Genomic DNA, 25,441 nt, shown 5'->3' on the forward strand with positions numbered 1-25,441 from the left:
CAAACAACTGCCTCTTGATCTATGTAAAGTTCCTCATGAGCACAATTAAGTGTTCTGGAATTCCCATTCTTCGCAGTGTTATCCATAATTTGTTATGATCCACACAGTCGAATGCCTTTGCATAGTCAATAAAACACAGGTAAACATCCTTCTGGTATTCTCTGCTTTCAGCCAGGATCCATCTGACATCAGCAATGATATCCCTGGTTCCACGTCCTCTTCTGAAACCGGCCTGAATTTCTGGCAGTTCCCTGTCGATACACTGCTGCAGCCGCTTTTGAATGATCTTCAGCAAAATTTTGCTTGCGTGTGATATTAATGATATTGTTCTATAATTTCCACATTTGTTTAGATCACCTTTCTTGGGAATAGGCATAAATATGGATCTCTTCCGGTCAGTTGGCCAGGAAGCTGTCTTCCATATTTCTTGGCATAGACAAGTGAGCACTTCCAGTGCTGCATCCGTTTGTTGAAACATCTCAATTGATATTCCATCAATTCCTGGAGCCTTGTTTTTCGCCAATGCCTTCAGAGCAGCTTGGACTTCTTCCCTCAGTACCATCAGTTCCTGATCATATGCTACCTCTTGAAATGGTTGGACACTGACTAATTCTTTTTGGTATAATGACTCTGTGTATTCCTTCCATCTTCTTTTTTTTTTTTTTTTTTTTTGATGCTTCCTGCGTCTTTTAATATTTTCCCCATGGAATCTATTGCACTCGAGGCTTGATTTTTTTCTTCAGTTCTTTCAGCTTGAGAAATGCTGAGCGTGTTCTTCCCTTTTGGTTTCCCATCTCCAGCTTTTTGCACATGTCATTATAATACTTTGTCTTCTCGAGACGCTCTTTGAAATCTTCTGTTCAGTTCTTTTACTTCATCAATTCTTCCTTTTGCTTTAGCTGCTCAACGCTCAAGAGCAAGTTTCAGAGTCTCCTCTGACATCCATTTTGGCCTTTTCTTTCTTTCCTGTCTTTTCGGTGACCTCTTGCTTTCTTCATGGATGATGCCCTTGATGTCATTCCACAACTCGTCTGGTCTTCAGTCACTAGTGTTCAATGGGTCAAATCTATTCTTCAGATGGTCTCTAAATTCAGGCCGGATATATTCAAGGTCATATTTTGGCTCTTGTGGACTCGCTCTGATTTTCTTCAGTTTCACCTTGAACTTGCATATGAGCAGTTGATGGTCTGTTTCACAGTCGGCCCCTGGTCTTGTTCTGACTGATGATATTGAGCTTTTCCATTGTTTCTTTCCACAGATGTAGTTAATTTGATTTCTGTGTGTTCCATCTGGTGAGGTCCATGTGTATGTGTATAGTCACCGTTTATGTTGGTGAAAGAAGGTATTTGCAATGAAGAAGTCGTTGGTCTTGCAAAATTCTATCATTCGATCTCCAGCATTGTTTCTATCACCAAGGCCATATTTTCCAACCACTGATTCTTCTTCTTTGTTTCAAACTTTTGCATTCCAATCGCCAGTAATTATCAATGCATCTTAATTGCATGTTTGATCAATTTCAGACTGTAGCAGCTGATAAAAATCTTCTATTTCTTCATCTTTGGCCCTAGTGGTTCGTGCACAAATTTGAATAATAGTCGTATTAACTGGTCTTCCTTGTAGGCGTATGGATATTATCCTATCACTGACAGTGTTGTACGTCAGGATAGATCTTGAAACGTTCCTTTTGACGATGAATGCAACACCATTCCTCTCCGAGTTGTCATTCCCAGCATAGTAGACTACCTGATTGTCTGATCCAAAATGGCTGATACCAGTCCATTTCAGTTCACTAATGCCTAGGATATCGATGTTTATGCTTTCCATTTCATTTTGGAGCTCATTAGAAAGATCAAAAAGTAAATTAGCATAGAGTTTTAGCCTTGTAGGTATGGTGACACATGTAAGCTGGACTTACGAAAAATGTTTTTGTTGTTCTAACTACAGGGATATTTTTATAGACACTCATTTTGGTGTCACCCCGACAGTGTCACCTGGTGTAGACCAAACCCCTCGCAGGCCCCTAGTGACACCGCTGTCTCTTCCATGAGAGGCAGTGGTCCTAAAGAATATGTTTAGTGAGAAAGAAAGAAAAAACGTGGGTGCAAGTCCATCCAGGGGCGGGATTTGACCCAGTAGGATTCTGTTTCCTTCTACCATGTAGTATGGATTTTAAGGCCCAACGTTTGCCACCACAGTCCCAGGCACTCCCACTTAAACAGGGAAATTCTCAATTGCTTAATAAGAATCCCTTAAAGACACAAAGCATTTTTAGATTGTAAAAGACTTTCTGAAATCTTTTCTTATGTGATGATCGCAACAATCCTCAATGTAGCAGGAAAATATTTCACATTTGCCAAAGAAATACCCCAAATTTTCCCCATATAATACATACTGTTATGTATTGAATTGTGTCCCCCAAAATATATGCTGTAAAACCTAACCCCTGTATAGCAGATGGGGCTCTGGTGGCACAGTGGTTAAGTGTTCCACTGCTAACCAAAAGGCTGGCAGTTCGAATCCATCAGCTGCTCCTTGGAAACCCTATGGGGCCATTCTACTCTGTCCTCTAGGGTCGCTGTGGGTTGGAACTGACTTGACGGCAATGAGTTTGGTCTTTAGTTTTATACAGTGGATATAATCCCTTTGGGAATAGGATTTTCTTTGATATATTAACAAGGTCCTACCAGTGTAGGGCATGTTCTAAGCAAATCACTTTTAAGATGTAACAGGAGCAGATTAGGCACAGAAGCAAGCAGAGGTGGGGGCTGATAGATGCCATGCCACATGAAGAACATCAAGGAATCAAGGAGCAGAAGCTGAAAAGTGACAAGGACCTTCTCCCAGAGCTGACAGAGAAAGAGAAAATCTTCTGCTGGAGAGCTGGTGCCCTGAATTTGGACTTCTAGTCTCCTAAACTGTGAGAAAATAAATTTCTGTTCATTAAAGCAACCAATTTGTGGCATTTCTGTTATAGCAGAACTAGAAAACTAAGACAGGTACTAAAAGGACATCATGTTTGGTAAAGCGGAGGGTCAGCAAAAATAAAGGAAACCTTCCATGAGATGGATTGACACAGTGGCAGCTACAATGGGCTCAAACACACCAAGGCTTGTGAGGATGGCGCAGGACCAGGCAATGTTTTGTTCTGTTTTATTTAAGGTTTCTATGAGTTGGAGCCCGCTTTAGGGCAACTAACAGCAAGAGGAGGTTAACTAACATCTTCGAAGTCACACCAGTTCTGAGAGGGTGGTGATCTGGGACACAAACATGGGCCTTCTGATTTTTACAGTGAGGTTCCTTTCATCACCCAGTCTTATTTCTTTATGGGCTTATCTTCCTGACTTCACTCAGGCTGCTGTCCATTAGTGGAGTTGGGATTATATGCCTCACAAACACATTTCCAAGTCCTTTACAAAAGTCAAACTTTCTGCCATTCGCTATAGATATAAGCCTCATCTGAATGGTGCACTGACTAGATCGTTTTCCATTTGTATTGGTTGGCCAATGCAATAATTGTTATGACAGAATGCCAGCTCCAGGGGGGCTGATCATATCTGGCTGCCAAAGTGAACCCAAGGCACAATTGCCTGGTGACTTGGATGCGTTTCCAGGATTCCATGGCTCACACCAACCTTCCACGAGTTGTTCAGACGTAATGTGACAAGATGTGTAGACCCATGTGGTCTGAATGGTGGAAAATTCTAGTGCAAGTTTACTTCTCAGAACATTTACTAAAAGAATAGGTCACCCAAGACTTTGTATGTCCTTGAGATAAAATGTGAAGATAAAATGATCCCAAATCGACCCCAGTTCAGTGGTAGAGTTCTCACCTTCCTCGGGAGAGATCTAAGCTCAACTCCTGCCCAGGCAGCCTCGTGTGCAGCCATTACTCATTTGTCAGAGGAGGCTTGCGTGTTGCTGTCCTGCTGAACACATTTCAGTGGCGCTTCCAGACTAAGATGGACTAGGAAGAAAGGCCTGGTTATCTACTTCTGAAAATCAGCCAATGAAAACCCTCTAGGTCGCAATGGTCCACTCTATAGCTGATCATGGAGATGGCACAGGACCAAGGAACATTTTGTTCCACTGTGCATGGGGCTGCCATGAGTCTTGGGTCAACCCAACTGTGGCTAACAACAAGGTAAAATACCCAGCTTTTTTTTTTTTCCCCTATCTAGGAGGCAATGGGTGCTTTCAACTGAAATTCTGATAAAGAGATCTTGGGGTAATAAGCATATATGTGTTTCCATATTTGCATATATATTTGCACATTATATTTGCATATACTGACTTAAAATACTACATTAGTAATTTCCCCTCGTCTAGTTTTTACCATGGAAACCCTGGTGGCTTAGTGGTTAAGTGCTACGGCTGCTAACCAAAAGGTGGGCAGTTCAAATCCATCAGGCGCTTCTTGGAAATTCTATGGGGCAGTTCTACTCTATCCTATAGGGTCGCTATGAGTCGGAATCGACTCGACCACAGTGGGTTTGTTTTTTTTGGTTTAGTTTTTACCATGGACATATACCAAATACCTTTCAGCATTTTAATATTAAATCATTTAAAAGCAGAGGTAATCCTAAATAGGCAGTAACAGTGTGATAAAGTGCTACCAAATATGAAAAACAGAAGCTAAACACAGGCAGTTTCCCTTGAATAATGCTCTTTTCTCAAAACAAAGGACACCTTTCCAAGTTAATATCTGTGCAAATAAAATACTCATGATAGCACATGAAAAACAGGTCTGCTTATAAAATCTAACATGACTTCATTGGTAAAAGCTGCTTAAAACATCCAAGTTATCAAAGTGTCTTGATAATGCAATGAAGACCAAAAGCAAAAAAACAGAGAGATTTACATTAAAAAAAAAAAAAAAAAATTCAGGGTGTATGTAACACTTTGACATAAAATGTAAATGATTTGAGGGTGAATGTCTCTTCTGTTGATGTCTGAGTATTTGGTATATAGCAGTTGGATCAACTTACTCTAGAGAGCAAACAAACATAAAAAATCAGCCAGGGAAATCAGAAAAACACATAGGTTTCTCAGGGACCGTCTGATTCAAAAGAGAATTTATTAGAACATGTATAATTCAAGTGACGCCTTTGGATTCCAGTGGATCTAAAAATGTCAAATGAAATCCTTCTTCTGAGATACAGCTTCCATTTGATATTCTGACGAACTAGGATCTGAGAGTGGGGTACAAATGGCTAGGTGATTAGCCACTAAACAAAAGGTTTGTGGTTCAGGTCTACCCAGAAATGCCTTGGAAGAAAGTCCTGGCAATCTACTTCTGAAAGATCACAGCCACTGAAAACCCTACGGAGCACAGTTCTACTCTGAAACATATGGGGGTCACCACGAGTTGGAACTGACTCAACAGTAACTGGGTTGTTGTTGCTTTAAGTTTGTATTTTGGGGTGTACTCCCGGATTTATCTGGTTCAGCCCTCTGTCTTGTGGTTGTCAATCTCTTGCTTACTCATCTGTAGTGCTAAGTAACTCACTACTTTTGAACAGCTGGTCTTTACATTGAGACTAAATCTGTCTTCTGATTTTTGAACTTGAATATTGTCAAATATTTTTTGTTAAAATCTTTATAAATTTCATTTTGTTAAAAAAGAAAACCATCCACATTCTAATTCCAAAAAGCAAAACTCTGAAATATTCAGAACTCCCAGTTCAGACTTATTGTAATCATATTTGGTCTTTTAGACAGAGGGGCTTTGCAACCTGGGCATGGACGTACCCCAGCCTGGGAGTACCAAGAATAAAGAAACATAATACCCAAGAGATTAGTTCTAGGAAAGAACACTGGTTTACAGAGTGGCCGTTCCCACAGGCAGGAATTATTACAGAAACTAGCATGCTGTTAGAACAAGAAACAGTCTGTGACTACACGGCGAGGAGCAACTGGGCAAAGGATAATAAATAAGTCAGTTATTTAAGAGAACCTGAATAATCAAATGTTAGGTGTTGTATGGTCATGATGTCTAGATGAATATGACCCAATTTTTGCCTCCTCACTTTTTTCTAGCATTTTAGATGCAATCTAGTTGCAGCCATAATCAGGTTCAATCTGCTTCCGTGATGATTTATAATATGCTGCATGCTGTTATACAAATCGATAGTGTGAAATGTTAGATTCAAACGGTGGTGGCATTTGCTGAGCCAGACTTTAAAAATGCAGCAATGTGAGAAGGGAATCTTAAAGATTTGGAGGTTTGGGGAACTGTAGCTGAAAAGTAGATACCATTTCAAGAAGGAAATGTACTTACATTTTACTGCAAGTGAAATGCTTGTCTTTAAAGGGTAGCCTCTGAAACAAAGAGAGAGAGAGAAAAAAAAGTATGTTAAGAAAATTGTATGGTAACCAATTCAAAATACGCAGGCATTGAACTGCTTCTGAGGGTATAGCCACTGACTGAAAAAAAGAGAAGCCTTGAGATGAAAAAATATTCACTGGAAAACTCTTCAAGGAGAGACAGGGATCTGCAGCCTATAAAGACAGCAGTGAAGTCAACTGCCATGTGTCATGACATGCTCAGCTCCCTACCTGCATCTTCTAGAATTTCAAGATCTCTTGATGCTCACTTGGAGACTTAAGGCTTCCAGGTCCAAGCCGAGGAGAGGGAACATGGGGACTCATGTTGCCTAGCCCAAGGGTCAGACTCACATCAGTCTCTCGCTTCTGGTTCATAATGACATTGTACTTTTTCTGGTAGACACAGTTCTGACACATTGTTCCATCAAATGAAACTCCTGCTAAAAAATATGATTTTCTCAATTCATGCTTATTGGGATAAGTGGATAGCTTTCTTTTCCAAGAAATAATAGGCTTTTTTTTTGGCGGGGGGAGGAGGGGAACTAAGAGTGGAATGAAACCAGTGCCAGATTTCTCTTTATTCAAGATGGCAGTAAAAGAAGAGGAACAATTAGACCATGCCTATGCTTGGAAGGAATTTGCCAATTATGCAGGCAATTTGTGCACTGTAGACTGCCCACCAGACAATTCAGTTTGCCTCCAAATCCATTTTTTTTTTTCCAAATTCTATTGTGGTCATATCCAAATGGGTACTTTTCAGGGTAGTAGGCTTAATTGGGGATGGCAGTTCAGTCCTCATGATTAATATGAGCCATTTGTATTCTGAGATTCAAGTGGTTCCAGGTTGTGTCCAAGACTGAAAACCCATAGTATCCTCAGAACTATGGAAAGATCTTACCAGGCCACCCACGTTGATCTGGGTAAGAAAATCATTTTAGTCACTTCAGTGAGTAGTATTTTTCCAAGCTCTGCCATTCCATAGGAGTGTGTCCCTTGCAATTGATTCAATGCTCAGAAATTGATAGAAATAATAATAGCAGATATTTCAAAGAATTGTTTTAAGAGTTAAATAATACCTGTAAAATAGTAATATAAGGCTGGCTCAGTACAGGGACTTGATAAATGCTACCTGGTGTTGTACTGTTATTGCTATTATTATTATCAGAAGACCAATATGGAAAACCAAACCAAGATAACTCCATGATATTGGAGCTATGAACAGAGCTTTGCTTGGGTAAGATGTCTCTATTCTTGATAGCCAAAGTAGTATCATTGTTCCAAATTTCTCTCCTAGATTGTCTTCCTCCAACTATCATTCCCCCAACTGCCATATATAATTTGAGTTGTAGCAACAGCCACACTGATTTAGCAAGCCAACTAATTCTTTATTCACTATCCATGGAGATGGTTGGGAGTAGGGTGTCATAGATTGACAAATTGTTACATTATTGAATAGCTGGATCCATGAAGAACAGGGACTGTGGACAATTCAACATTCGGAGTTCTCTACCCAAGGTAGGTGTTCGATACATTTCTTTTTTTTTTAATTGTGGTGAATTATATATAAGAAAACATTCTTCATTTCAACCATTTTTATGTGTAAAATTCGGTGACATTAATTATGTTTACCATGTTATACAACCATCACTGTTTCAAAATATTTTTCTTCACTCATAATTCAGTATCCCTAAACCTCTCCGTTTCCCCCTACCCCAGCCCCTGGTGACCACTAAGAAACTTTGGTCTTTCTGCATTTGCTTATTCTAGATATTTCGTACAAGTAGGATCATACATTATTTGTCCTTCTGTGTCTGACTTATTTTACTCAGTATAATGTTTTCAAGGTTCATTCACATTGTAGCATGTATCACAACTTCATTTCTTCATGATGATACATTTTTATCGAACTGAACTTTTTACATGGATCCTATGGGGTGACTCCACAAGATGTTTTGTGTCAATGGTTAGAAGATGTTAGGTACACAGCTGTGGTCACTGCCTGGTAACACAACCTCCCATCTCTCGCCTCTCCAAACAAAAAATGTACTGAAAATTCCTTGGAAGTTGTGTACCCTTCAGCTCCTTTGAGGAACTTGTTGCTAGGAAACAAATTTTATAACACTCTTGCCTACCGAGAAAAGTTTTTACTATTGTCTCAAACAACGGGTTCTTCTTTAGCTACAGAAGTAGTAACAAAGAAAATTGTCTATTACTTCCTGGGCTCATTGGACAAGAGTTTTTCCTTTGGGCAACAATTCTACAGCAATATCATTTATTACTTTGAAAACTACTCAGTGTTGTCCCTGTGATGGTACCCATCATTTTCCTTGGGGTACAAAATAAGTAAAACAATTAAGAATACTATGCTGGTAAGGTTTTATAGATGATGAAAAAGCCAAACCAAACCCGATGCCATCGAGTGAATTTCAACTCATGGTGATCCCATGTGTTACAGAGTAGAACTGCTTCATAGGGCTCCCTTGGCGGAAATCTTTTTTTTTTTTTTTTAATAATTTTTATTGAGCTTTAAGTGAATGTTTACAAATCAAGTCAGTCTGTCACATATAAGCTTATATACACCTTACTTCATACTCCCACTTAATCTCCCCCTTATGAGTCAGCCCTTCCAGTCTCCCCTTTCGTGACAATTTTGCCAGTTTCTAACCCTCTCTACCCTCCTATCTCCCCTCCAGACAGGAGATGCCAACACAGTCTCAAGTGTCCGCCTGAATCAAGTAGCTCACTCTTCCTCAGCACCTCTCTCCAACCCATTGTCCAGTCCCTTCCGTGTCTGATGAGTTGTGTTCGGGAATGGTTCCTGTCCTGGGCCAACAGAAGGTTTGGGGACCATGACCGCCGGGATTCTTCTAGTCTCAGTCAGACCATTAAGTCTGGTCTTTTTATGAGAATTTGGGGTCTGCATCCCACTGTTCTCCTGCTCCCTCAGTTGTGTTTCCTGTCAGGGCAGTCATCAGTTGTGGCCGGGCACCATCTAGTTCTTCTGGTCTCAGGACGAGGTAAATCTCTGGTTCATGTAGCCCTTTCTGTCTCTTGGGCTCATAGTTATTGTGTGACCTTGATGTTCTTCATTCTCCTTTGATCCAGGTAGGCTGGGACCAATTGATGCATCTTAGATGGCCGCTTGTTAGCATTTAAGACCCCAGACGCCTCATCCCAAAGTGGGATGCAGAATGTTTTCATAATAGAATTATTTTGCCAATTGACTTAGAAGCCCCTTATGGCTGAAATCTTTATGCAAGCAGATTTCCAGGCCTGTTTTCCCATGGAACCACCAGGTGGGTTTGAACCACCAACTATTAAGTTCCTATTTGTGACACCCGTGGACCTTTAGAGGTATGTGAAAGCTCACATTTTACCTCTTGAAGCTTGTTTTCACAACAGGAAAAGAAAAAAAACTGAAGTTGATTCAGACTCATGCCAACCCTATAGGACAGAATAGAACTACCCCATAGGGTTTCTAAGGAGCAGCTGGTGGATTCAAACTGCTGACCTTTTGGTTAGCAGCTGAGCTCTTAACCACTGGGTCATCAGGGCTCCTTCTAAGAAAGAGAACCCTTAAAAATATTAATTAACTCATTCACCATACGTTCATTGAGTTCCTGGTGTGTGCAGGGCACTGTGCTAGCCCCTAATAATACATTTCCTGCTCTCATGATGAATTTCTCCTCTGGATGGAGGGACAACTAGACAGTTTGGAGTGACCCCATCACAATGTAAATTTGCCAAATTACTGAGGTAGTCAGCGTGAGAAGGGAAGCTGATATTTAGTGATCTGATCTAGACAGAGAGGTCAGGCAAGTCTAATTTGTAGAAGTGTTGAGATGACATTGAAATAAAAATTCATATTTAATGCTAATAACAGCTAACACTGCTGAGTGCTTTTACATGTACTAATTCGGTTATTCCTCCCAAGAACCCGAGGGAGGTAATCTTTTTACCCCAGAAGGCAAATGGGGCATGTGGAACACATCAGGCAAGGTGACATTATTAAGGTCACAGATCCTGGGCAGGAGCAACCTGGCTCCTGTGAGACACGCAAAGACTAAAACCATCACTACGTTATTTTACACATTCTTCTACCGGGTGGGAACGTTTAAAGGATCATGGATGAGACTCTTCTTATACCAACACTAGAAAACCTCAGTCAGGGAAGCCCAGCCTCTCTGCTCCCCCTCAGGAGAGATGCTAGGTGCCTCTTGGCTCTCTGCTATGTACTGTGTACAGCTAGTACTCCTTACAGTTCCCTCAGTGGGTGTGCCGGTCCCCATACTGGAATTGTGGTAACCCAAGGGCTGGAGTCAGTAGCAGCTGTACTGGAAGGGAACTTTTCAAAGCCCTTGGATGCCATCTTTGGTCCCCTAGTCAAGAATTCACTCCCATATGAACTCTGAGGATTACAGAGATCTGCCTCTATCTGTGCTGGCCACTAAAAGCCCTGGAGCAGCTGATCTCTAGACCAAAGTGCTCAACCAGGGGTTTCACCATACCATCCATTATTTGGATTTCTCACCCTGGATTCTGTGGCTGATCCCACCTGGTTGTGATCCATAGCCTACAACTCACACTCACTAAAGGACAGACGAGGAGCCCCGCTGGCACAATGGTTAAGGGCTAGGCTGTTAACCGAAAGGTCTGCGTTTGAACCCACCAACTGCTCCGCAGGAGAAAAGACCTAGTGATCTGCTTCTGTAATGATTAAACCCGTTGCCTTTGAGTCGATTCTGACTCCTAGCATTCCTATAGCACAGAGTAGAAATGCTCCCTAGGGTTTCCAAAGCTGTAAATCTTTACGGAAGCAGACTGCCACATCTTTCTTCCACAGACAGGCTGGTGGGTTTGAACCACCGACCTTTCAGTTAGCAGCCAAGCGCTGAACCACTGAACCACAAGGACTCCTTTCATGAAGATTACAGTTTAGGAAACCCTATGGGGGCAGTACTACTCTGCCATATAGGGTTGCTATGAGCTGGAATTGACTTGATGGCACATCACAACAACAACTCTCAGATATATAATAAGCTAGTTCCTACACGTCCAAGATTATCAACTCTGAGGTGAAGCGGCTCTCACCTTCTTATTCCAAACACTGAATGAAATTTGTTTTATGTTAATTTTACTTATTTGTTTAATGCCATGATAGGAATAAAGAAGCCCTGGTGGTACAGTGGTTAAGCGTTCTCCTGCTAACCGAAAGGTTGGTGGTTCGAACCCACCGGCTGCTCCAAGGGAGAAAGATGTGGCAGGCTGCTTCTGTAAAGATTACAGCCTTGGAAAACCTATGGGGCAGTTCTGCTTTGTCCTATAGGGTCGCTATGAGTCAAAATCAACTCAATGGCAACAAATCTGGTTTTATTTTGGTTTGAGTGATAGGAGTATCTATCCTTTATTCTACACATTTCCTGGAGTGCTGGAAACCATTAATTTGCCTTACAATTGTCTTTTAAATTACCTGGGAAATTGTCGGGTAATAATAGCTTGTGAATGGTGGATCACTTCTTCACTTTGGACAAGTGTCCTTTAAACCTGAAGCTTTGTGCTGCCGGCACAGGGACTTGATGTTAACAGCTCAAGGGCCTCTGCCATGGCTTCCACTCTGGGGGAAGAGACATTGCTAACAGAGTGCCAGGAGTTCAAGTCTCAGTTCTTCCATTGACCTCTAGTGTGGCCTCTAGCAAGTTATTTAACCTCTTTAAGTCTCAATGCCTTTGTCTATAAAATAGAAATAATAGTAGCACCACTCTTAAAATTGCTGTGCTGGCTAAAGGGCATAATGTACATAGTGCATTTGGCAGAGACCCCGCCTACTCTAAGCGCCCAATACGTGATAGCTATGATTGTTTGTAAGTCCAAACTGAAACATTACTGCACAAAGAATTGCATCTTCCATTTGGTTCAAAACATTCTACACTAGTTCCTTAAACACAATTAGAAGAGGGTCACATGCAGTCTCCAGCCTCTTCTGGCTCTGACTTTGGGTCTTAATTTGACCCAGAAAACCAAACCCATTGCCTTCAAGTGAATTCTGACTTATGACTGTGATTAATTTTGCTCAGAGTAGCTTTTTGCTTTTTTTTTTTTTTTTTTTTAATTTCTTTGCTGGTGTTTTAAGAATTTTCTTACCATTTCCTCTTGCATCCCTTATGATATTGAAATTTCCCTGTTTTTCTCTAGCCTTGACTCTGTGCCTTTGCTGAGACCTCAGGGAACCCTCCCACTGTTTTCCTTCATCATGTTTACTTACAAATGGCTGCTTGCGTTTTGATTGCTTTCTAGCTTTTTAGCAGTTTAAAAAATCAATTAAATAAGCAATTTTCATTACAGAAATTTGGAAAATACAGAAGAGGACTAAAACAAAACGAAAGAGATTTATTCTGAAGTACATAATAGGTTCAACTTTCTTGAAGAAAGAATTTGAAGTGAAGAGTAAAAGCCTTGCCTCACACTTCAGCCCCATTCTCCAGAGGGAATTCCCATCGACAGCGGGGGAGGGTCTCATTCTAAATTGTTTTCCGGGCTATTCAAACACACGTACATGTGCGTTCCTTTAGACATATACGTGTATACAGTTTAATTTCTTCAACACAAAGGAGTTCATGCTGTATAATTTTCCAGCATATTCCTTCGTTCTCCTAATGATATTTTTGTGGACATACATTCCAAGTTGGTGTATATAGATTTCCTCATGGAAATTCTATGGGGCAATTCCACCCTGTCATATAGGGTCTCTAGGAGCTGGAATCTACTAGACAGCACACAACAAGAACAATTACATTGTTTTTAGTGGCTAAATAGGAATCCATTACACACACATGCTCAAACTTATGTAACCAATCCTGTACTGATGAACATTTAGGTTGTGTGTAATCTTCTGCTAATAAAATCAGTTTGCAATGAACAAGCATTTTAAACATTTGTTTTTTTACAAACCCTTGCCCTTGTACTAGAGAAGAGATTATTGGAATTATCTGTTCTTTATAACAGGGCATATGCACTTTAATGTTAGGTGGAGATTTCCAAATCACTCTTCAAGAAGGTTGAACCTATTCACCCTCTACCAGCAATAGGTCATACTCTCCATGCGTATCCATCACTTTTTCACTCATAATTTCTATTTCTTTGAGTTTTTTTCCTCTGTGTGATAATTCCTCCACCTGCACTTCGAGATACCTAATTCAATTTTCAACAATGTTTTTGAGTTCCTAGAACTCTTTCCTTTTCTCAGATTGCTCCTTTTTAATAATTTCTCTGGTCTCCCTAGGAATTTGCATTATTTTCTTTTAGGGTTCTTTTTATTTCTTCCTTTAAGGCTACCTCACAGAGAGCCACGGTCCTGATTATTCACGTTGTTCTTTTCTCCTTCAAACTACTGAGTCACCTTCAAGGCCTGGAGCGTTTTCTCTACCCACTGTTACTTGTCTGCACACTTCCAGATCTTTCTGCCCCTTTGAGGGGAGGGGTACAGATAGGCTGTTGGAGCGGTCTGCTAAGCAGCAGTGGGTTTGCGGGTGTTGAGAGGTAACCAACCAGTCACCACTGAGTTGATTCTGACGCACGGCGACCCCACGTATGTCAGAGCAGAGCTCTGCTCCCAAGGGGCATCTGACGCATGGCGACCCCACGTATGTCAGAGCAGAGCTCTGCTCCCAAGGGGCTGCATCTGACGCACGGCGACCTCACGTATGTCAGAGCAGAGCTCTGCTCCCAAGGGGCTGCACCTGACGCATGGCGACCCCACGTGTGTCAGAGCAGAGCTCTGCTCCCAAGGGGCTGCATCTGACGCACGGCGGCCCCACGTGTGTCAGAGCAGAGCTCTGCTCCCAAGGGGCTGCATCTGACGCACGGCGGCCCCATGTGTGTCCGAGCAGAGCTCTGCTCCCGAGGGGCTGCGGTGGTTGATTTTTCAAAAGCAGGTCACCAGAGCTTTCTTCCAAGGTGGCTCTAGCTTGACTTGAACCTTCGACCTTTTGGTGAGCAGGACTTGAACCTTTCGGTGAGCAGGACTTGAACCTTTCAGTGAGCAGCTGAGCATGTCTGTACCACCCAGGGACTCCATAAGAGGTAAAGAAGAAAGGTTCTCCTGGTGAGCAGGTTGGTAGATGAGGGCCCCTCAACTCAGTGGTGTGGGGAGGCCTCCAGTTTCTCAGGTACGTGCAGAAGGTAGCAGCTCTCTTCAAGTTACTTAAAAAAGAGAGTAGTTTAGCTCTTCCTCAGCCATCCCCAACTGACGACGGGCAGTTCTGCTGGGGCGTCCGCTAGGCTGGTGCATCTCATACTTGCCTGTGCACGCGGATCACCTGGGATCTCATCAAATGAAGATGCTAATTCAGCAGGCCTGGGGTGGGGACTGAGATTCTGCATTTCTTACAAACTCCCAAGATATGCTGATGCTGCTGGTCCACAGGCCATGCTCTGCGTAGTAAGGATGTAGGCTCCCTGAGTGGGCCCCGCAGCCTAAAGAGAAATAAGAGTCCTCTGCCCCCTGTTTCCTGAGAGGCAGGCATCCTTCCAGGCTGCTGAGGGCTCACACCTCCCTGCCCACTGGCCCACTCTGCTGTTGTTGTTGTGTACTGTGAGTCTATTCTGATGCATAGTGACCCGATAGGACAGAGTGGAACTGCCCCACAGGGTTTCCTAGGCTGAAATTTTTACAGGAGCAGATGTCCAGATCTTTTCTCCTACAGAGTGGCTGGTAGATTTGAACCAACTCTGCACCACCTCCAAAATCCTGCAAGCCAGGGGGTCTGGGATTTTCTCTGAACTGAGCTTCTTCCACGCCCAGGTCATTGTTTTCCAAATCATTTAGTCACTCCAGCTGGGAGCTGGGAGAGAGGGGTTACTAGGGCACCCTCAGATGACCTTCTTCCACGTTTTCAGTCACTTCAAATTATATCCAGGCTTCTAACTGTCTTAACTGTTCTAAGGATTTTTCTGAATGTGTTTTGACCATTTAAAGTTGCTCTTGGTATAGGCTTAAGCCTGGTTACCACTGAACTTTTAAAAAGCTTGTATAAATTTATCACACACTGCACATGCTTTTGTTTCATTTTCATTTTAACAAATCACAGTAAGTCGTTTTAATGGCATCTCAATTTTTCTGAAAAATGCTCATAATTTTGCCACTTTTCATTAATTTTAGGCTTTTCATTGACAGGCTATGTATACACACAGATGAATGAATATAATCTATATTTACATATTTAATTTTATTAATGTTCCCACTGGGTTAACATAGCTTTGGGGAAAATGTTTCATTATTTGCATTAATTAATTCAGTATTTATGAATGTCTCCTTTGTTCCAGGCACAGTATTAGGTATGAGGGATGGTCAAGAAGTGATCAAGGGGCTTGCATTTTGGTTGGGAGCACCTTGCACAAAGTTTTTAAGCTTACACAATGTTTTCACATATATCATCTCCTACAATCCTTACACTACCTTTTGAAGACTGAATAGGTCTATCATCAGCCTCAGCTTAATAGGGAAGGAAACAGGGCTTGGTGAGAGTCATGACCATTCCAAGATTAGACAGCAAGTGGCAGATTTGAAATAAGATGTGGATGTTATTGCTTGGCTGAGAGCAGAGAATACCAGAAAGATGTTCAACTGTGCTTTATTAACTATGCTAAGGCATTCAGCCGTGTGGACCAGACAAATTATGGATAACATTGCAAAGGGTGGGAATTCTAGAATGCTTAATTGTGCTCATGTGGAACCTGTACATATACCAAGACATAGTCATTCAAACAGAAAAAGGGGACGCTGCGTGGTTTAAAATCAGAAAAGGGTCCGTCAGGGTTGTATTCTTCCACCATACTTATTCAATCAGCATGCTGAACAAATAATTCAAGAAGATGGATTATATAAAGAAGAACAAGGCATCAGGATTGGAGGAAAACTCATTAACAATCTGCAATATGCAGATGACACAACCTTGCTTACTTAAAGTGAAGAGGACTTGAAGCACTTACTGATGAAAATCAAAGACTACAACCTTTAGTATGGATTACACTTCAACATAAATAAAACAAAAATCCTCACAACTGGACCAATAAGCAACATCGTGATAAATGGAGAAAAGACTGAAGTTGTTAAATATTTTATTTTACTCAGATCCACAATCAATGTCCATGGAAGCAACAGTCAAGAATTAAAACAACATATTGCCTTGGGCAAATGTGCTGCAAAAGATCTCTTTAAAATGTTAAAAAGCAAAGATGTCACTTTGAGGACTTAAGGTGCACCTGACCCAAGCCGTGGTATTTTAAACCATCTCATATGCATGTGAAAGCTGGACAGGAATAAGGAAGACCAAAGAAGAATTGATGGCTTTCAATTACGATGTTAGCAAAGAATGCTGAATATACTATGCAGTGCCAGAAGAGCAAACAAACTTGTCTTGGAAGAAGTACAGCTAGAATGCTCCTTAGAAGTGACTTCGTCTCATGTACTTTGGACTTGTGATCAGGAGAGACCAGGCCCTGGAGAAGGTCATCACGCTTGGTAAAGCAGGGTCAATGAAAAAAAGAAGACCCTTAATGAGATGTGCTGACACATTGGCTGCAACAATGGGCTCAAACATAGCAATGACTGTGAGGATGGCTCAGGACTGGCCAGCGTTTCGTTCTGTTATACATAGGGTTACCATGAGTTGGAACTGACTTGAAGGCACCTAACAACAACAATGTTCTTGCTTCTTATATTTTCCTCTTTTTCCCTCTACTTTCACATCCTACAATAAAAATGTATTCTTTGAGAATAACTTATTTAATTAGAATTACCAATAAGCTTAATTATTCTGTGGGATGCTTAATTTCTGAAGTGGAGGGGACCAGAAACGGTCTTTAGGCTGGACCTGGGTCAACTCCCTGCATAGAGAGTGCCATCATTAAAAATGTGGGATCATTTCACTTCATGCCTTTCTTTACAAATGGGGAAACTGAGGTCCAGAGGGTCAGACTGCTCTCTTTAAGAATAGAGCTTGGGTCTTTTGGCTCCTAATTCTGTGCTGCTTCTAGCTGAGCCCACTGTCTATGGGAACCACCTCTCCCCAGTAAGCTGACACTGACATTTTGAGGGGTCTCTGACTTTTGCTCTAGTAGCTTCAAGCCTAGAATAAAAATAAATTAAAAAGCAGAATAAAAGCTATTTGACTAAGGGTTCACTCCAAGGATGTCTTCAAGTTCCACTTACATTCAAATCTTTTCTCCATGACATCATTAAATCATTATCTGGCTCAGAATATTTTTTGTTCTTTCAAACATTTCATTTCAGATCTCTATCTTCTGTCAGCTGACAAGGCAGAATCATAGAACCCTTTCATCTCTCATAGGCTACTGTCCAAAACTTACAATTAAATAATGAATTTCTAAGGATTAATTATCCAAATATCTAAGTGATGGTTCTGGCAATGAACCCAGTATCTTTCCAACCTGTTGTAAATAATATGAAAGGTGATCAATGGCCAGTGTTCACACATCTAGCTATCAATTTTAATGAAACTTTCCTCAGAAGTCACTTACAAAAAATTTCAAAATCCACGTATGTAAAATCCATAAATAAGCATGTTGAAGCCCTTTCTCACGAAAGGTAATCTCAATTAATATTGCTCAAAACACTTCCAACAGGAAAGCAATGGCCCAAATTCCTCATGAACCACAGCATGGACCCAGGCAACTTTTTACTCATCTTTATATCTTCTGCAGCGTCTAGCAGAGTGTTCAACACATACCGGCTATTCAGTAAATAGCAGGTAAATGAATGAACCTTTGGGTTTCCCCAACAAGGAGATTCTGTCTGCCCAGAAGCCTCTCACACCCACTCTGTCTCTATCACCAATCTCTGTGCCCAAAACTGGTGACATAATTTGTGGGGCTCAGTGCAAAAATGAAAACGTGGAGCCCGTTGTTCTAAAATTATTAGGAATTTCAAAATGGTGGCCAACCATGGGATTCTTCTAAGTGTGGGGCCCTCTGCAACTGCACAGGTCGTACACCCATGATGCCAGCCCTGTCCGTGCCCAGCCAGCTTCCCAAACTTCTGATTCCTCATCCATGCTAATCATGCCTCCTGTGCTAAGTGAAAATCTATACTTCAACTCTTCTTACACCCTTCTTTTCTGTCTCAATCAGCTGCCCTGCTTCTTGAGTCCATGCCACTCCACCTTCCTTGTCTTGCCTCTTTCATTGTGCTTTCCTGGATCCCTGTTTTAAGGTGAGAAAACTCGCATCTGTCTTAGCCACCTCATATTAATGGAAACTGGGCTTTCCAAGTTTCCTCAACAGACAGCTCCAAAGGATGTCACTATTGTTACTACTTCCAAAGTGCAACTGCATAAGGGGCAGAAAGCCATCTGTCCTTGAGTGGTAGTGGCCCTTCCAGACTCTTCGTTATGTTGAAACTTGCTCCACATGATTACTTATATCCCCCTTTCCACATCCTATCCTTTATCAAAGGAGCCCTGGTGGCACAGTGGTTAAAGTGCTCAGGTGCTAACCTAAAGGCTGGTGGTTCAGACCCAACAGCCACTCTAAAGGAGAAGATGTAGCAGTCTGCTTCCGTAAGTATAACAGCCTTGGAAACTCTATGGGGGCAGTTCTCCTCTGTCCTGTAGGGCCACTGTAAGTCAGAATGACTCAATGGCAATTTTCTTTCTTTCTTTCTTTCTTTTTTTACCCTTTCTCATCGATTGCCTCCATGTCACGCCTCTGCCTTCCTGCTTATTCCAGCATGTGGCTCACAATTTCCCTCTTCTTTCTTACCTTTCTTGGTAATTTTAATATTCACATTCATTGATGACCTATTAGGTTTCCTGGCCCACAGTTCAATGATTTCCAGCAGCCAGTGGTCTTCATTTCCATTCATTCGAGTCACTCACTGCCATTCCTCATACCCCCTTATTACCTGGAATTACTCCATTACAAGGAGTTCCTGGATGGCGCAAAAGGTTAAGTGCTTTACTACTAGCTAAGAGGTTGGAGGTTCGAACCCACTCAGAAGTGCCTCGGAAGACAGGCCTGGTGATCTGCTTCTGAAAGGTCACAGCCTTGAAAGCCCTTTGGAGCAGTTCTACTCTACACACATGGGGTCGCCAGGAGTCAGAACTGACTGGACAGCGGCTAACAACAACTTTATTACAAGGTATGTATTTTAATCGAGGATAACTTGGAAAATACAGAAGTTAGAAAATAAACAAAATGAACAAACAAAAAAGTGTAGCCACAGTTCTATCGCTGAAAGACATCCACTATTAGAATTTTGGAAAATTTCCTCAGTCCTTTTTTTTTTAACTCATAGAAAATTGAAACCATAAGAATTATGATGAATCTTGCCCACAGATATAGAGGGTATTGATCTCATCTGGGGTATCAGATTAAGGATGTTTATCAGGGAGTAATATTTAAGCTGTGACCTGAAAATTGAGATGGAGCAGCTAGTAGAAAAGGAGAGGGGAAGGTCATTCTGGGTAGGAAGCACCGCTTGTGCAAAAGTCCTGAGGCAGGGAAGAGCTTGGCCTGTTTGAGGTCCCGAAAGAAAGCCAATGATTAGGAGGGAGGACAGCGTGAGATGAGGAGAGGTCAGTAGTCCCATATCACGACTGTAGGCAAGAATGAGATTTGCCACTCCATTGCTGGATTGTTGCAATAAACCCGTAACTATATCTTCCTGTTTCTGTCTCTCCCCTCCTTAGACCATTTTGAAAAGTTTTTTTTTAAATTATGTAAATAACATGCTCACTAAAGAAAATTCAGAAAGTACATAAAATTATAAAGAGGGAAATGAAGACCATTCATTATCTCACTACTTGCTTGGCATTAACCTAGTGTTAAATTTATACAGTGAACAGTGGCCTGTCCTTTTTATTTTTCTTTTTTGCATATGCATCTATGTAGATATGGATATAAATAAGATTTTTTACAGAAAAGCTATCATAGCACCCATCTCCATACACTATGGGAAGAGAAAAATCAAGGACCCTGTCAGGACCACATCTAGAAGACTGACATTGAGGCAAAAAAAAAAAAAATCAGCCAGTGAAAATCCTACGGATCACAAAGATCTGATCCCATTGCGCATAGGGTCACCATGAGTTAAGGGCCAACTCGACAGCAGCTAACAACAAGTGAGGGAAAACTGGGAAGATCTGAGTAGAAACCTTCTGGGGTTATTTCATTAGTGTCGAGATGGCACTATCGGTTGCTAAACATCCTACAACGCACAGAATGGCCCTCCATGACAAAGAATTATCTAGTCCAAAATGTCAGCAGTGCTGACCCTGAGGAACCCTGACCTGAAGGAAGCCAGGCCGGGCTACAACGTATGAGTACAAATGGAGTCAGATGTTGAGGCGATGGAAGACACCTTGGGTGGAATTATCCTACTGGGGGAGCTAAACGAGGACAAGATTCGTTTGAACTATTGATGTACTGGCAGCTTCTGAAATTACTGACTGCACATGTCTTATTAAGGGGTGGGGGGGTTTCAAGGACAAAATCTGGAATAGCATCGTGAGGGAAACAAACCAATGGGGCTGAAAGCAAAGAGAATGAGAAATGAGGGAAAGCTCTGCGATCTAGCCAAGGGTATTAGCAACACATATAGAAGAGGTAGGCAGCCAAATTAAGAAGCATATCGCATTTTAAAAAGAGCTGAGTTCATGGAAAGAGAGCGTGGAATGAGAGACACAAATGAAATACTAGAGGCACTTGCCACTGTGGTAGGGATGGAGGTAGTGGAGATGAATAATGTTCTTACTACCACTCAAGGCCTGGGTGAAACCAAGGAAAGGAAGCAACCAAGATGCCCTTCAATAGCTGAATGGATAAACAAACTGTGGTACATCCATACAATGGGTATTATTCAGTGATAAAAAGAAATGAGCTATCAAACTACAAAAAGACATGGAAGAATCTTAAATGTATACTACTAAGTAAAAGGAGCCCTGGTGGTACAGTGTTTAAGAGCTCGACTGCTAACCGTAAGGTCTGTGGTTTGAATTTACCAGCTGCTCCTTGGAAACCCTATGGGGCAGTTCTACTCTGTCCTATAAGGTCTCTATGAATTGGAATCGATTTGATGGCAACGGGCTTGGTCTTTTGGTTCGACTAAGTGAAAGAAATCAATCTGCAAAAGCTCCATACTGTAATGGTTCCAACTATATGACATTCTGAAAAAGGAAAAAAAAAAAAACAACAACTCTGGAAAGAGTGAAAAGATCAGTGGCTACCAAGGGTTTAGGGGACGAGGGAGGGAAGCACAGGTCATCTTGAGAGCACTGAAACTATTCTGCATGTGGCTGTAAGGGTGGGTATATGACAGTAAGCACTTGTCAAAACCCATAGGACTGCACAACACAAACTCTAGACCATGGACTTTAGTTACTAAGAATGTACCAATATTGGTTCATCAATGGTGTCAACGTAGGACACTAATGCAAGGTGTCGATAATAGGAGAAAGTTGGCACCAGGGAGTGAGGAGAGGGTACGTGAGAACTCTCTGTACTTCCTGAGCAATTTTTCCATAAACCTAAGGCTGCACTAAAAAAAAAAAAACAACAACAACTATTAAAAAAAATACGGAAAGCCCAGTTTTTGTGGATGAGCACGTGGTAAGGGATGTACTACCTTGCTACAAGTGTTTCCGTTTGAAGGTCCGTTGAGGATAAGTTCCCACTGAGATCAACGTGTGGGCAAGAGAGATACATCGCACGGAGACAGGTCTACAGCAGTAGTTCTCAAACTCAGCAAAAATCAGATTTACCCTGACCAAAACCAAAAAAACCAAACCCACTGCCGTCGAGTCGATTCTGACTCATAGTGACCCTATAGGACAGAGTAGAACTGCCCCGTAGAGTTTCCAAGAAGCTCCTGGCGGATTTGAACTGCCGATCTCTTGGTCTGCAACCGTAGCACTTAACCGTTACGCCACCAGGGTTTCCATAGCAGTGGTTCTTAAACTCACGGAACATCAGATTTACCCCGAAGGCTTGTCAAAACCCAGACTGCTGGGCCCCACCCATTCTGATTCAGTAGGTCTGGGTAGAGCCTGAGACTCTGCATTTCTAACACATTCCCAGGTGATGCTGATGCTGCCTGTTCAGGGGCTACTTCAGAGAATCGTTCTAGAGAAATCCAGTATAGGAGGCAAAGGCAATAGACCGATAAGCACTGCCTCCTGGGATCCTGCTATAGACAAATACAAAAAAGGAGAGCAAGAGATGGAGACTGGCGAAGTCAAAGCCATGAACCCTGCTTAAACATGTGCCTTGCACAGTGCTCCAAGAAGGAGAGGAAGCTGGGTCATTTTAAGGAGCCCAGCCATGATCCAGCACTGGGGAGCACGGCAGTCATGCAAGGCTCAACCAGGGAATGGGAACTAAAAGGCTTAGAACATGCAGTATAGAACTGAGCCACAGCAAGATCCGGAGGTGGGGCTGCCTTTGCAATTTTCTTAATTCTCCAAGTAGACAGAGGTGACTCAAAGGCCAGTCTCCAAGAAGGGAAGCAGGACCCTTGAGCTATTCCCACCCACCTCCCTGCCCCAGGGACATGGAAATCACAGGGTTACAATGAGCATCTTAACATCTTGTTTATGCACCCAGGCCATGGATTCTACGTAGGAATTTTTTTGCAAAGCTGAAACCAACAACATTTTCTCTCTTCTCAAAATATTTCTCTTCTCTCGCAGATAACAGTTAGGACTCTGTTATGATCCACAGCTGATAATCACGGTACGGATCTGGTTCTTGCATCCCATCTGCCACTTTGCTTTTCTCTGTGAATATTTTCTATCAGCAGGAAGGGGAATTAAGTAGTCCAATTCATCCATCAAATTCCACCCTATGTTTCTAAAGTACAATAAGAGGTTGTAGAACTAAATCATGGAACATCCATCCAACAAGGATTTAAAAAAATAATCTTTATTGAGAGTTGTAGTTATGTAATTACCTGTAGTAAATGGAAACCCTGGTGGTGTAGTGGTTAAGTGCTATGGCTGCTAACCAAAAGGTTGGCAGTTTCAATCCACCAGGTGCTCCTTGGAAAATCTGTGGGGCAGTTCTACCCTGTCCTATAGGGTCGCGTCAGCAGTGGGTTTGGTTTTTTTTTTATTTATGCAGGAAATGCTTATAATAAGTAAGTGAAAATAAAATGGGATAAAACTGAATATCGAATATTATCAGAATTACATAAAAACATAAAAGCAAACAATATATTATGCACAGACAGAATTATAGATGGAAATGCATCGAAAGGTACACTGGGGCTATTCTTGTTGTTTTTATTAGGTGCTGTCAAGTCTGTTCCGACTTATAGCGACCCTATACACAACAGAATGAAACACTGCCTGGTCCTGCACCATCCTCACAGTCGTTGTTATGCTTGAGCTCATTGTTGCAGCCACTGTGTCAACCCACCTCGTTCAGGGTCTTCCTCTTTTCTGCTGACCCTGTATCTGCCAAGCATGATGTCCTTCTCCAGGGACTGATCCCTCCTGACAACATGTCCAAAGTATGTAAGATGCAGTCTTGCCATCCTTGCCTGTAAGGAACATTCTGGCTACAATCCTTCCAAGACCGATTTGTTCTTTCTTTTGGCAGTCCATGGTATATTCAATATTTTTCGCCAACACCACAATTCAAAGGCATCAACTCTTCTTCGGTCTTCCTTATTCAATGTCCAGCTTTCACATGCATATGATGCCATTGAAAATACCATGGGTTGGGTCAGGTGCACCTTAGTCTTCAGGATGACATCTTTGCTTTTCAACACTTTGAAGAGGTCCTTTGCAGCAGATTTACCCAATGCAATGTGTCTTGATTTCTTGACTGCTGCTTCCATGGATATTAATTGTGGATCCAAGGAAAATGAAATCCTTGACAACTTCAGCCTTTTCTCCATTATCATGATGTTGCTCATTGGTCCAGTTGTGAGGATTTTTGTTTTCTTTATGTTAAGGTGCAATCCATACTGAAGGCCGTGGTCTCTGATCTTCATTATTAAGTGCTTCAAGTCCTCTTCACTTTAAGGAAGCAAGGTTGTGTCATCTGCATAACGCAGGTTGTTAATGAGTCTTCCTCCAATCCTGATGCCTCGTTCTTCTTCATAGAGTCCAGCTTCTCGGATTATTTGCTCAGTACACAGATTGAGTAGGTATGGTGAAAGGATGCAATCCTGATGCACACCTTTCCGGACTTTAAACCAATCAATATCCCCTTGTTCTGTCCAAACAACTGCCTCTTGATCTATGTAAAGGTTCCTCATGAGCACGACTAAGTGTTCTGGAATTCCCATTCTTGGCAATGTTATCCATAATTTGTTATGATCCACACAGTCGAATGCCTTTCCATAGTCAATAAAGCACAGGTAAACATCCTTCTGGTATTCTCTGCTTTCAGGCAGGATCCATCTGACATCAGCAGTGATATTCCTGGTTCCACGTCCTCTTCTGAAACCGGCCTGAATTTCTGGCAGTTCCCTGTCGACATACTGCTGCAGCCCTTTTTGAATGATCTTCAGCAAAATTTTGCTTGTGTGTGATATTAATGATATTGTTCTATAATTTCCACATTTGGTTGGATCACCTTTCTTGGGAATAGGCATAAATATGGATCTCTTCCGGTCAGTTGGCCAGGAAGCTGTCTTCCATATTTCTTGGCATAGACGAGTGAGCACCTCCAGCGCTGCATCTGTTTGTTGAAACATTTCAATTGATATTCTGTCAATTCCTGAGCCTTGTTTTTTGGCAATACCTTTAGTGCAGTTTGGACTTCTTCGGTCAGTACCATTGGTTCCAGCTTAAATGCTACCTGTTGAAATGGTTGAACATTGACTAATTCTTTTTGGTATAATGACTCTGTGTATTCCTTCCATCGTCTTTTGACGCTTCCTGTGTCGTTTAATATTTTCCCCATAGAATCCTTCACTATTGCAACTCAAGGCTTTCAGTTTGAGAAACACTGAGCGTGTTCTTCCCTTCTGGTTTACCATCTTCAGCTCTTCGCGCATGTCATTATAATACTTTACTTTGTCTCCTCTAGCCACCCTTTGAAACCTTCTGTTCAGTTCTTTTACTTCATCATTTCTTCCTTTTGCTTTAGCTGC

At 41.8% G+C, this 25,441-nt stretch overlaps 1 protein-coding gene across 4 annotated transcripts in view; it reads right to left on the reverse strand.

Annotated features, from left to right (window-relative positions):
- Positions 1-25,441, reverse strand: part of ANKFN1 (ankyrin repeat and fibronectin type III domain containing 1) — a 463,794-nt gene that overhangs the window by 328,795 nt on the left and 109,558 nt on the right. For all 4 annotated transcript variants that reach the window (XM_049859416.1, XM_049859419.1, XM_049859421.1 and 1 more), the window contains one exon: positions 6,278-6,318. In XM_049859416.1, the coding sequence (XP_049715373.1) occupies positions 6,278-6,318 (41 nt within the window). The remainder of the gene's footprint in view (positions 1-6,277; positions 6,319-25,441) is intronic.

The sequence above is a fragment of the Elephas maximus genome, chromosome 19 (assembly GCF_024166365.1).
Source record: "Elephas maximus indicus isolate mEleMax1 chromosome 19, mEleMax1 primary haplotype, whole genome shotgun sequence".
Lineage (NCBI taxonomy): Eukaryota > Metazoa > Chordata > Mammalia > Proboscidea > Elephantidae > Elephas > Elephas maximus.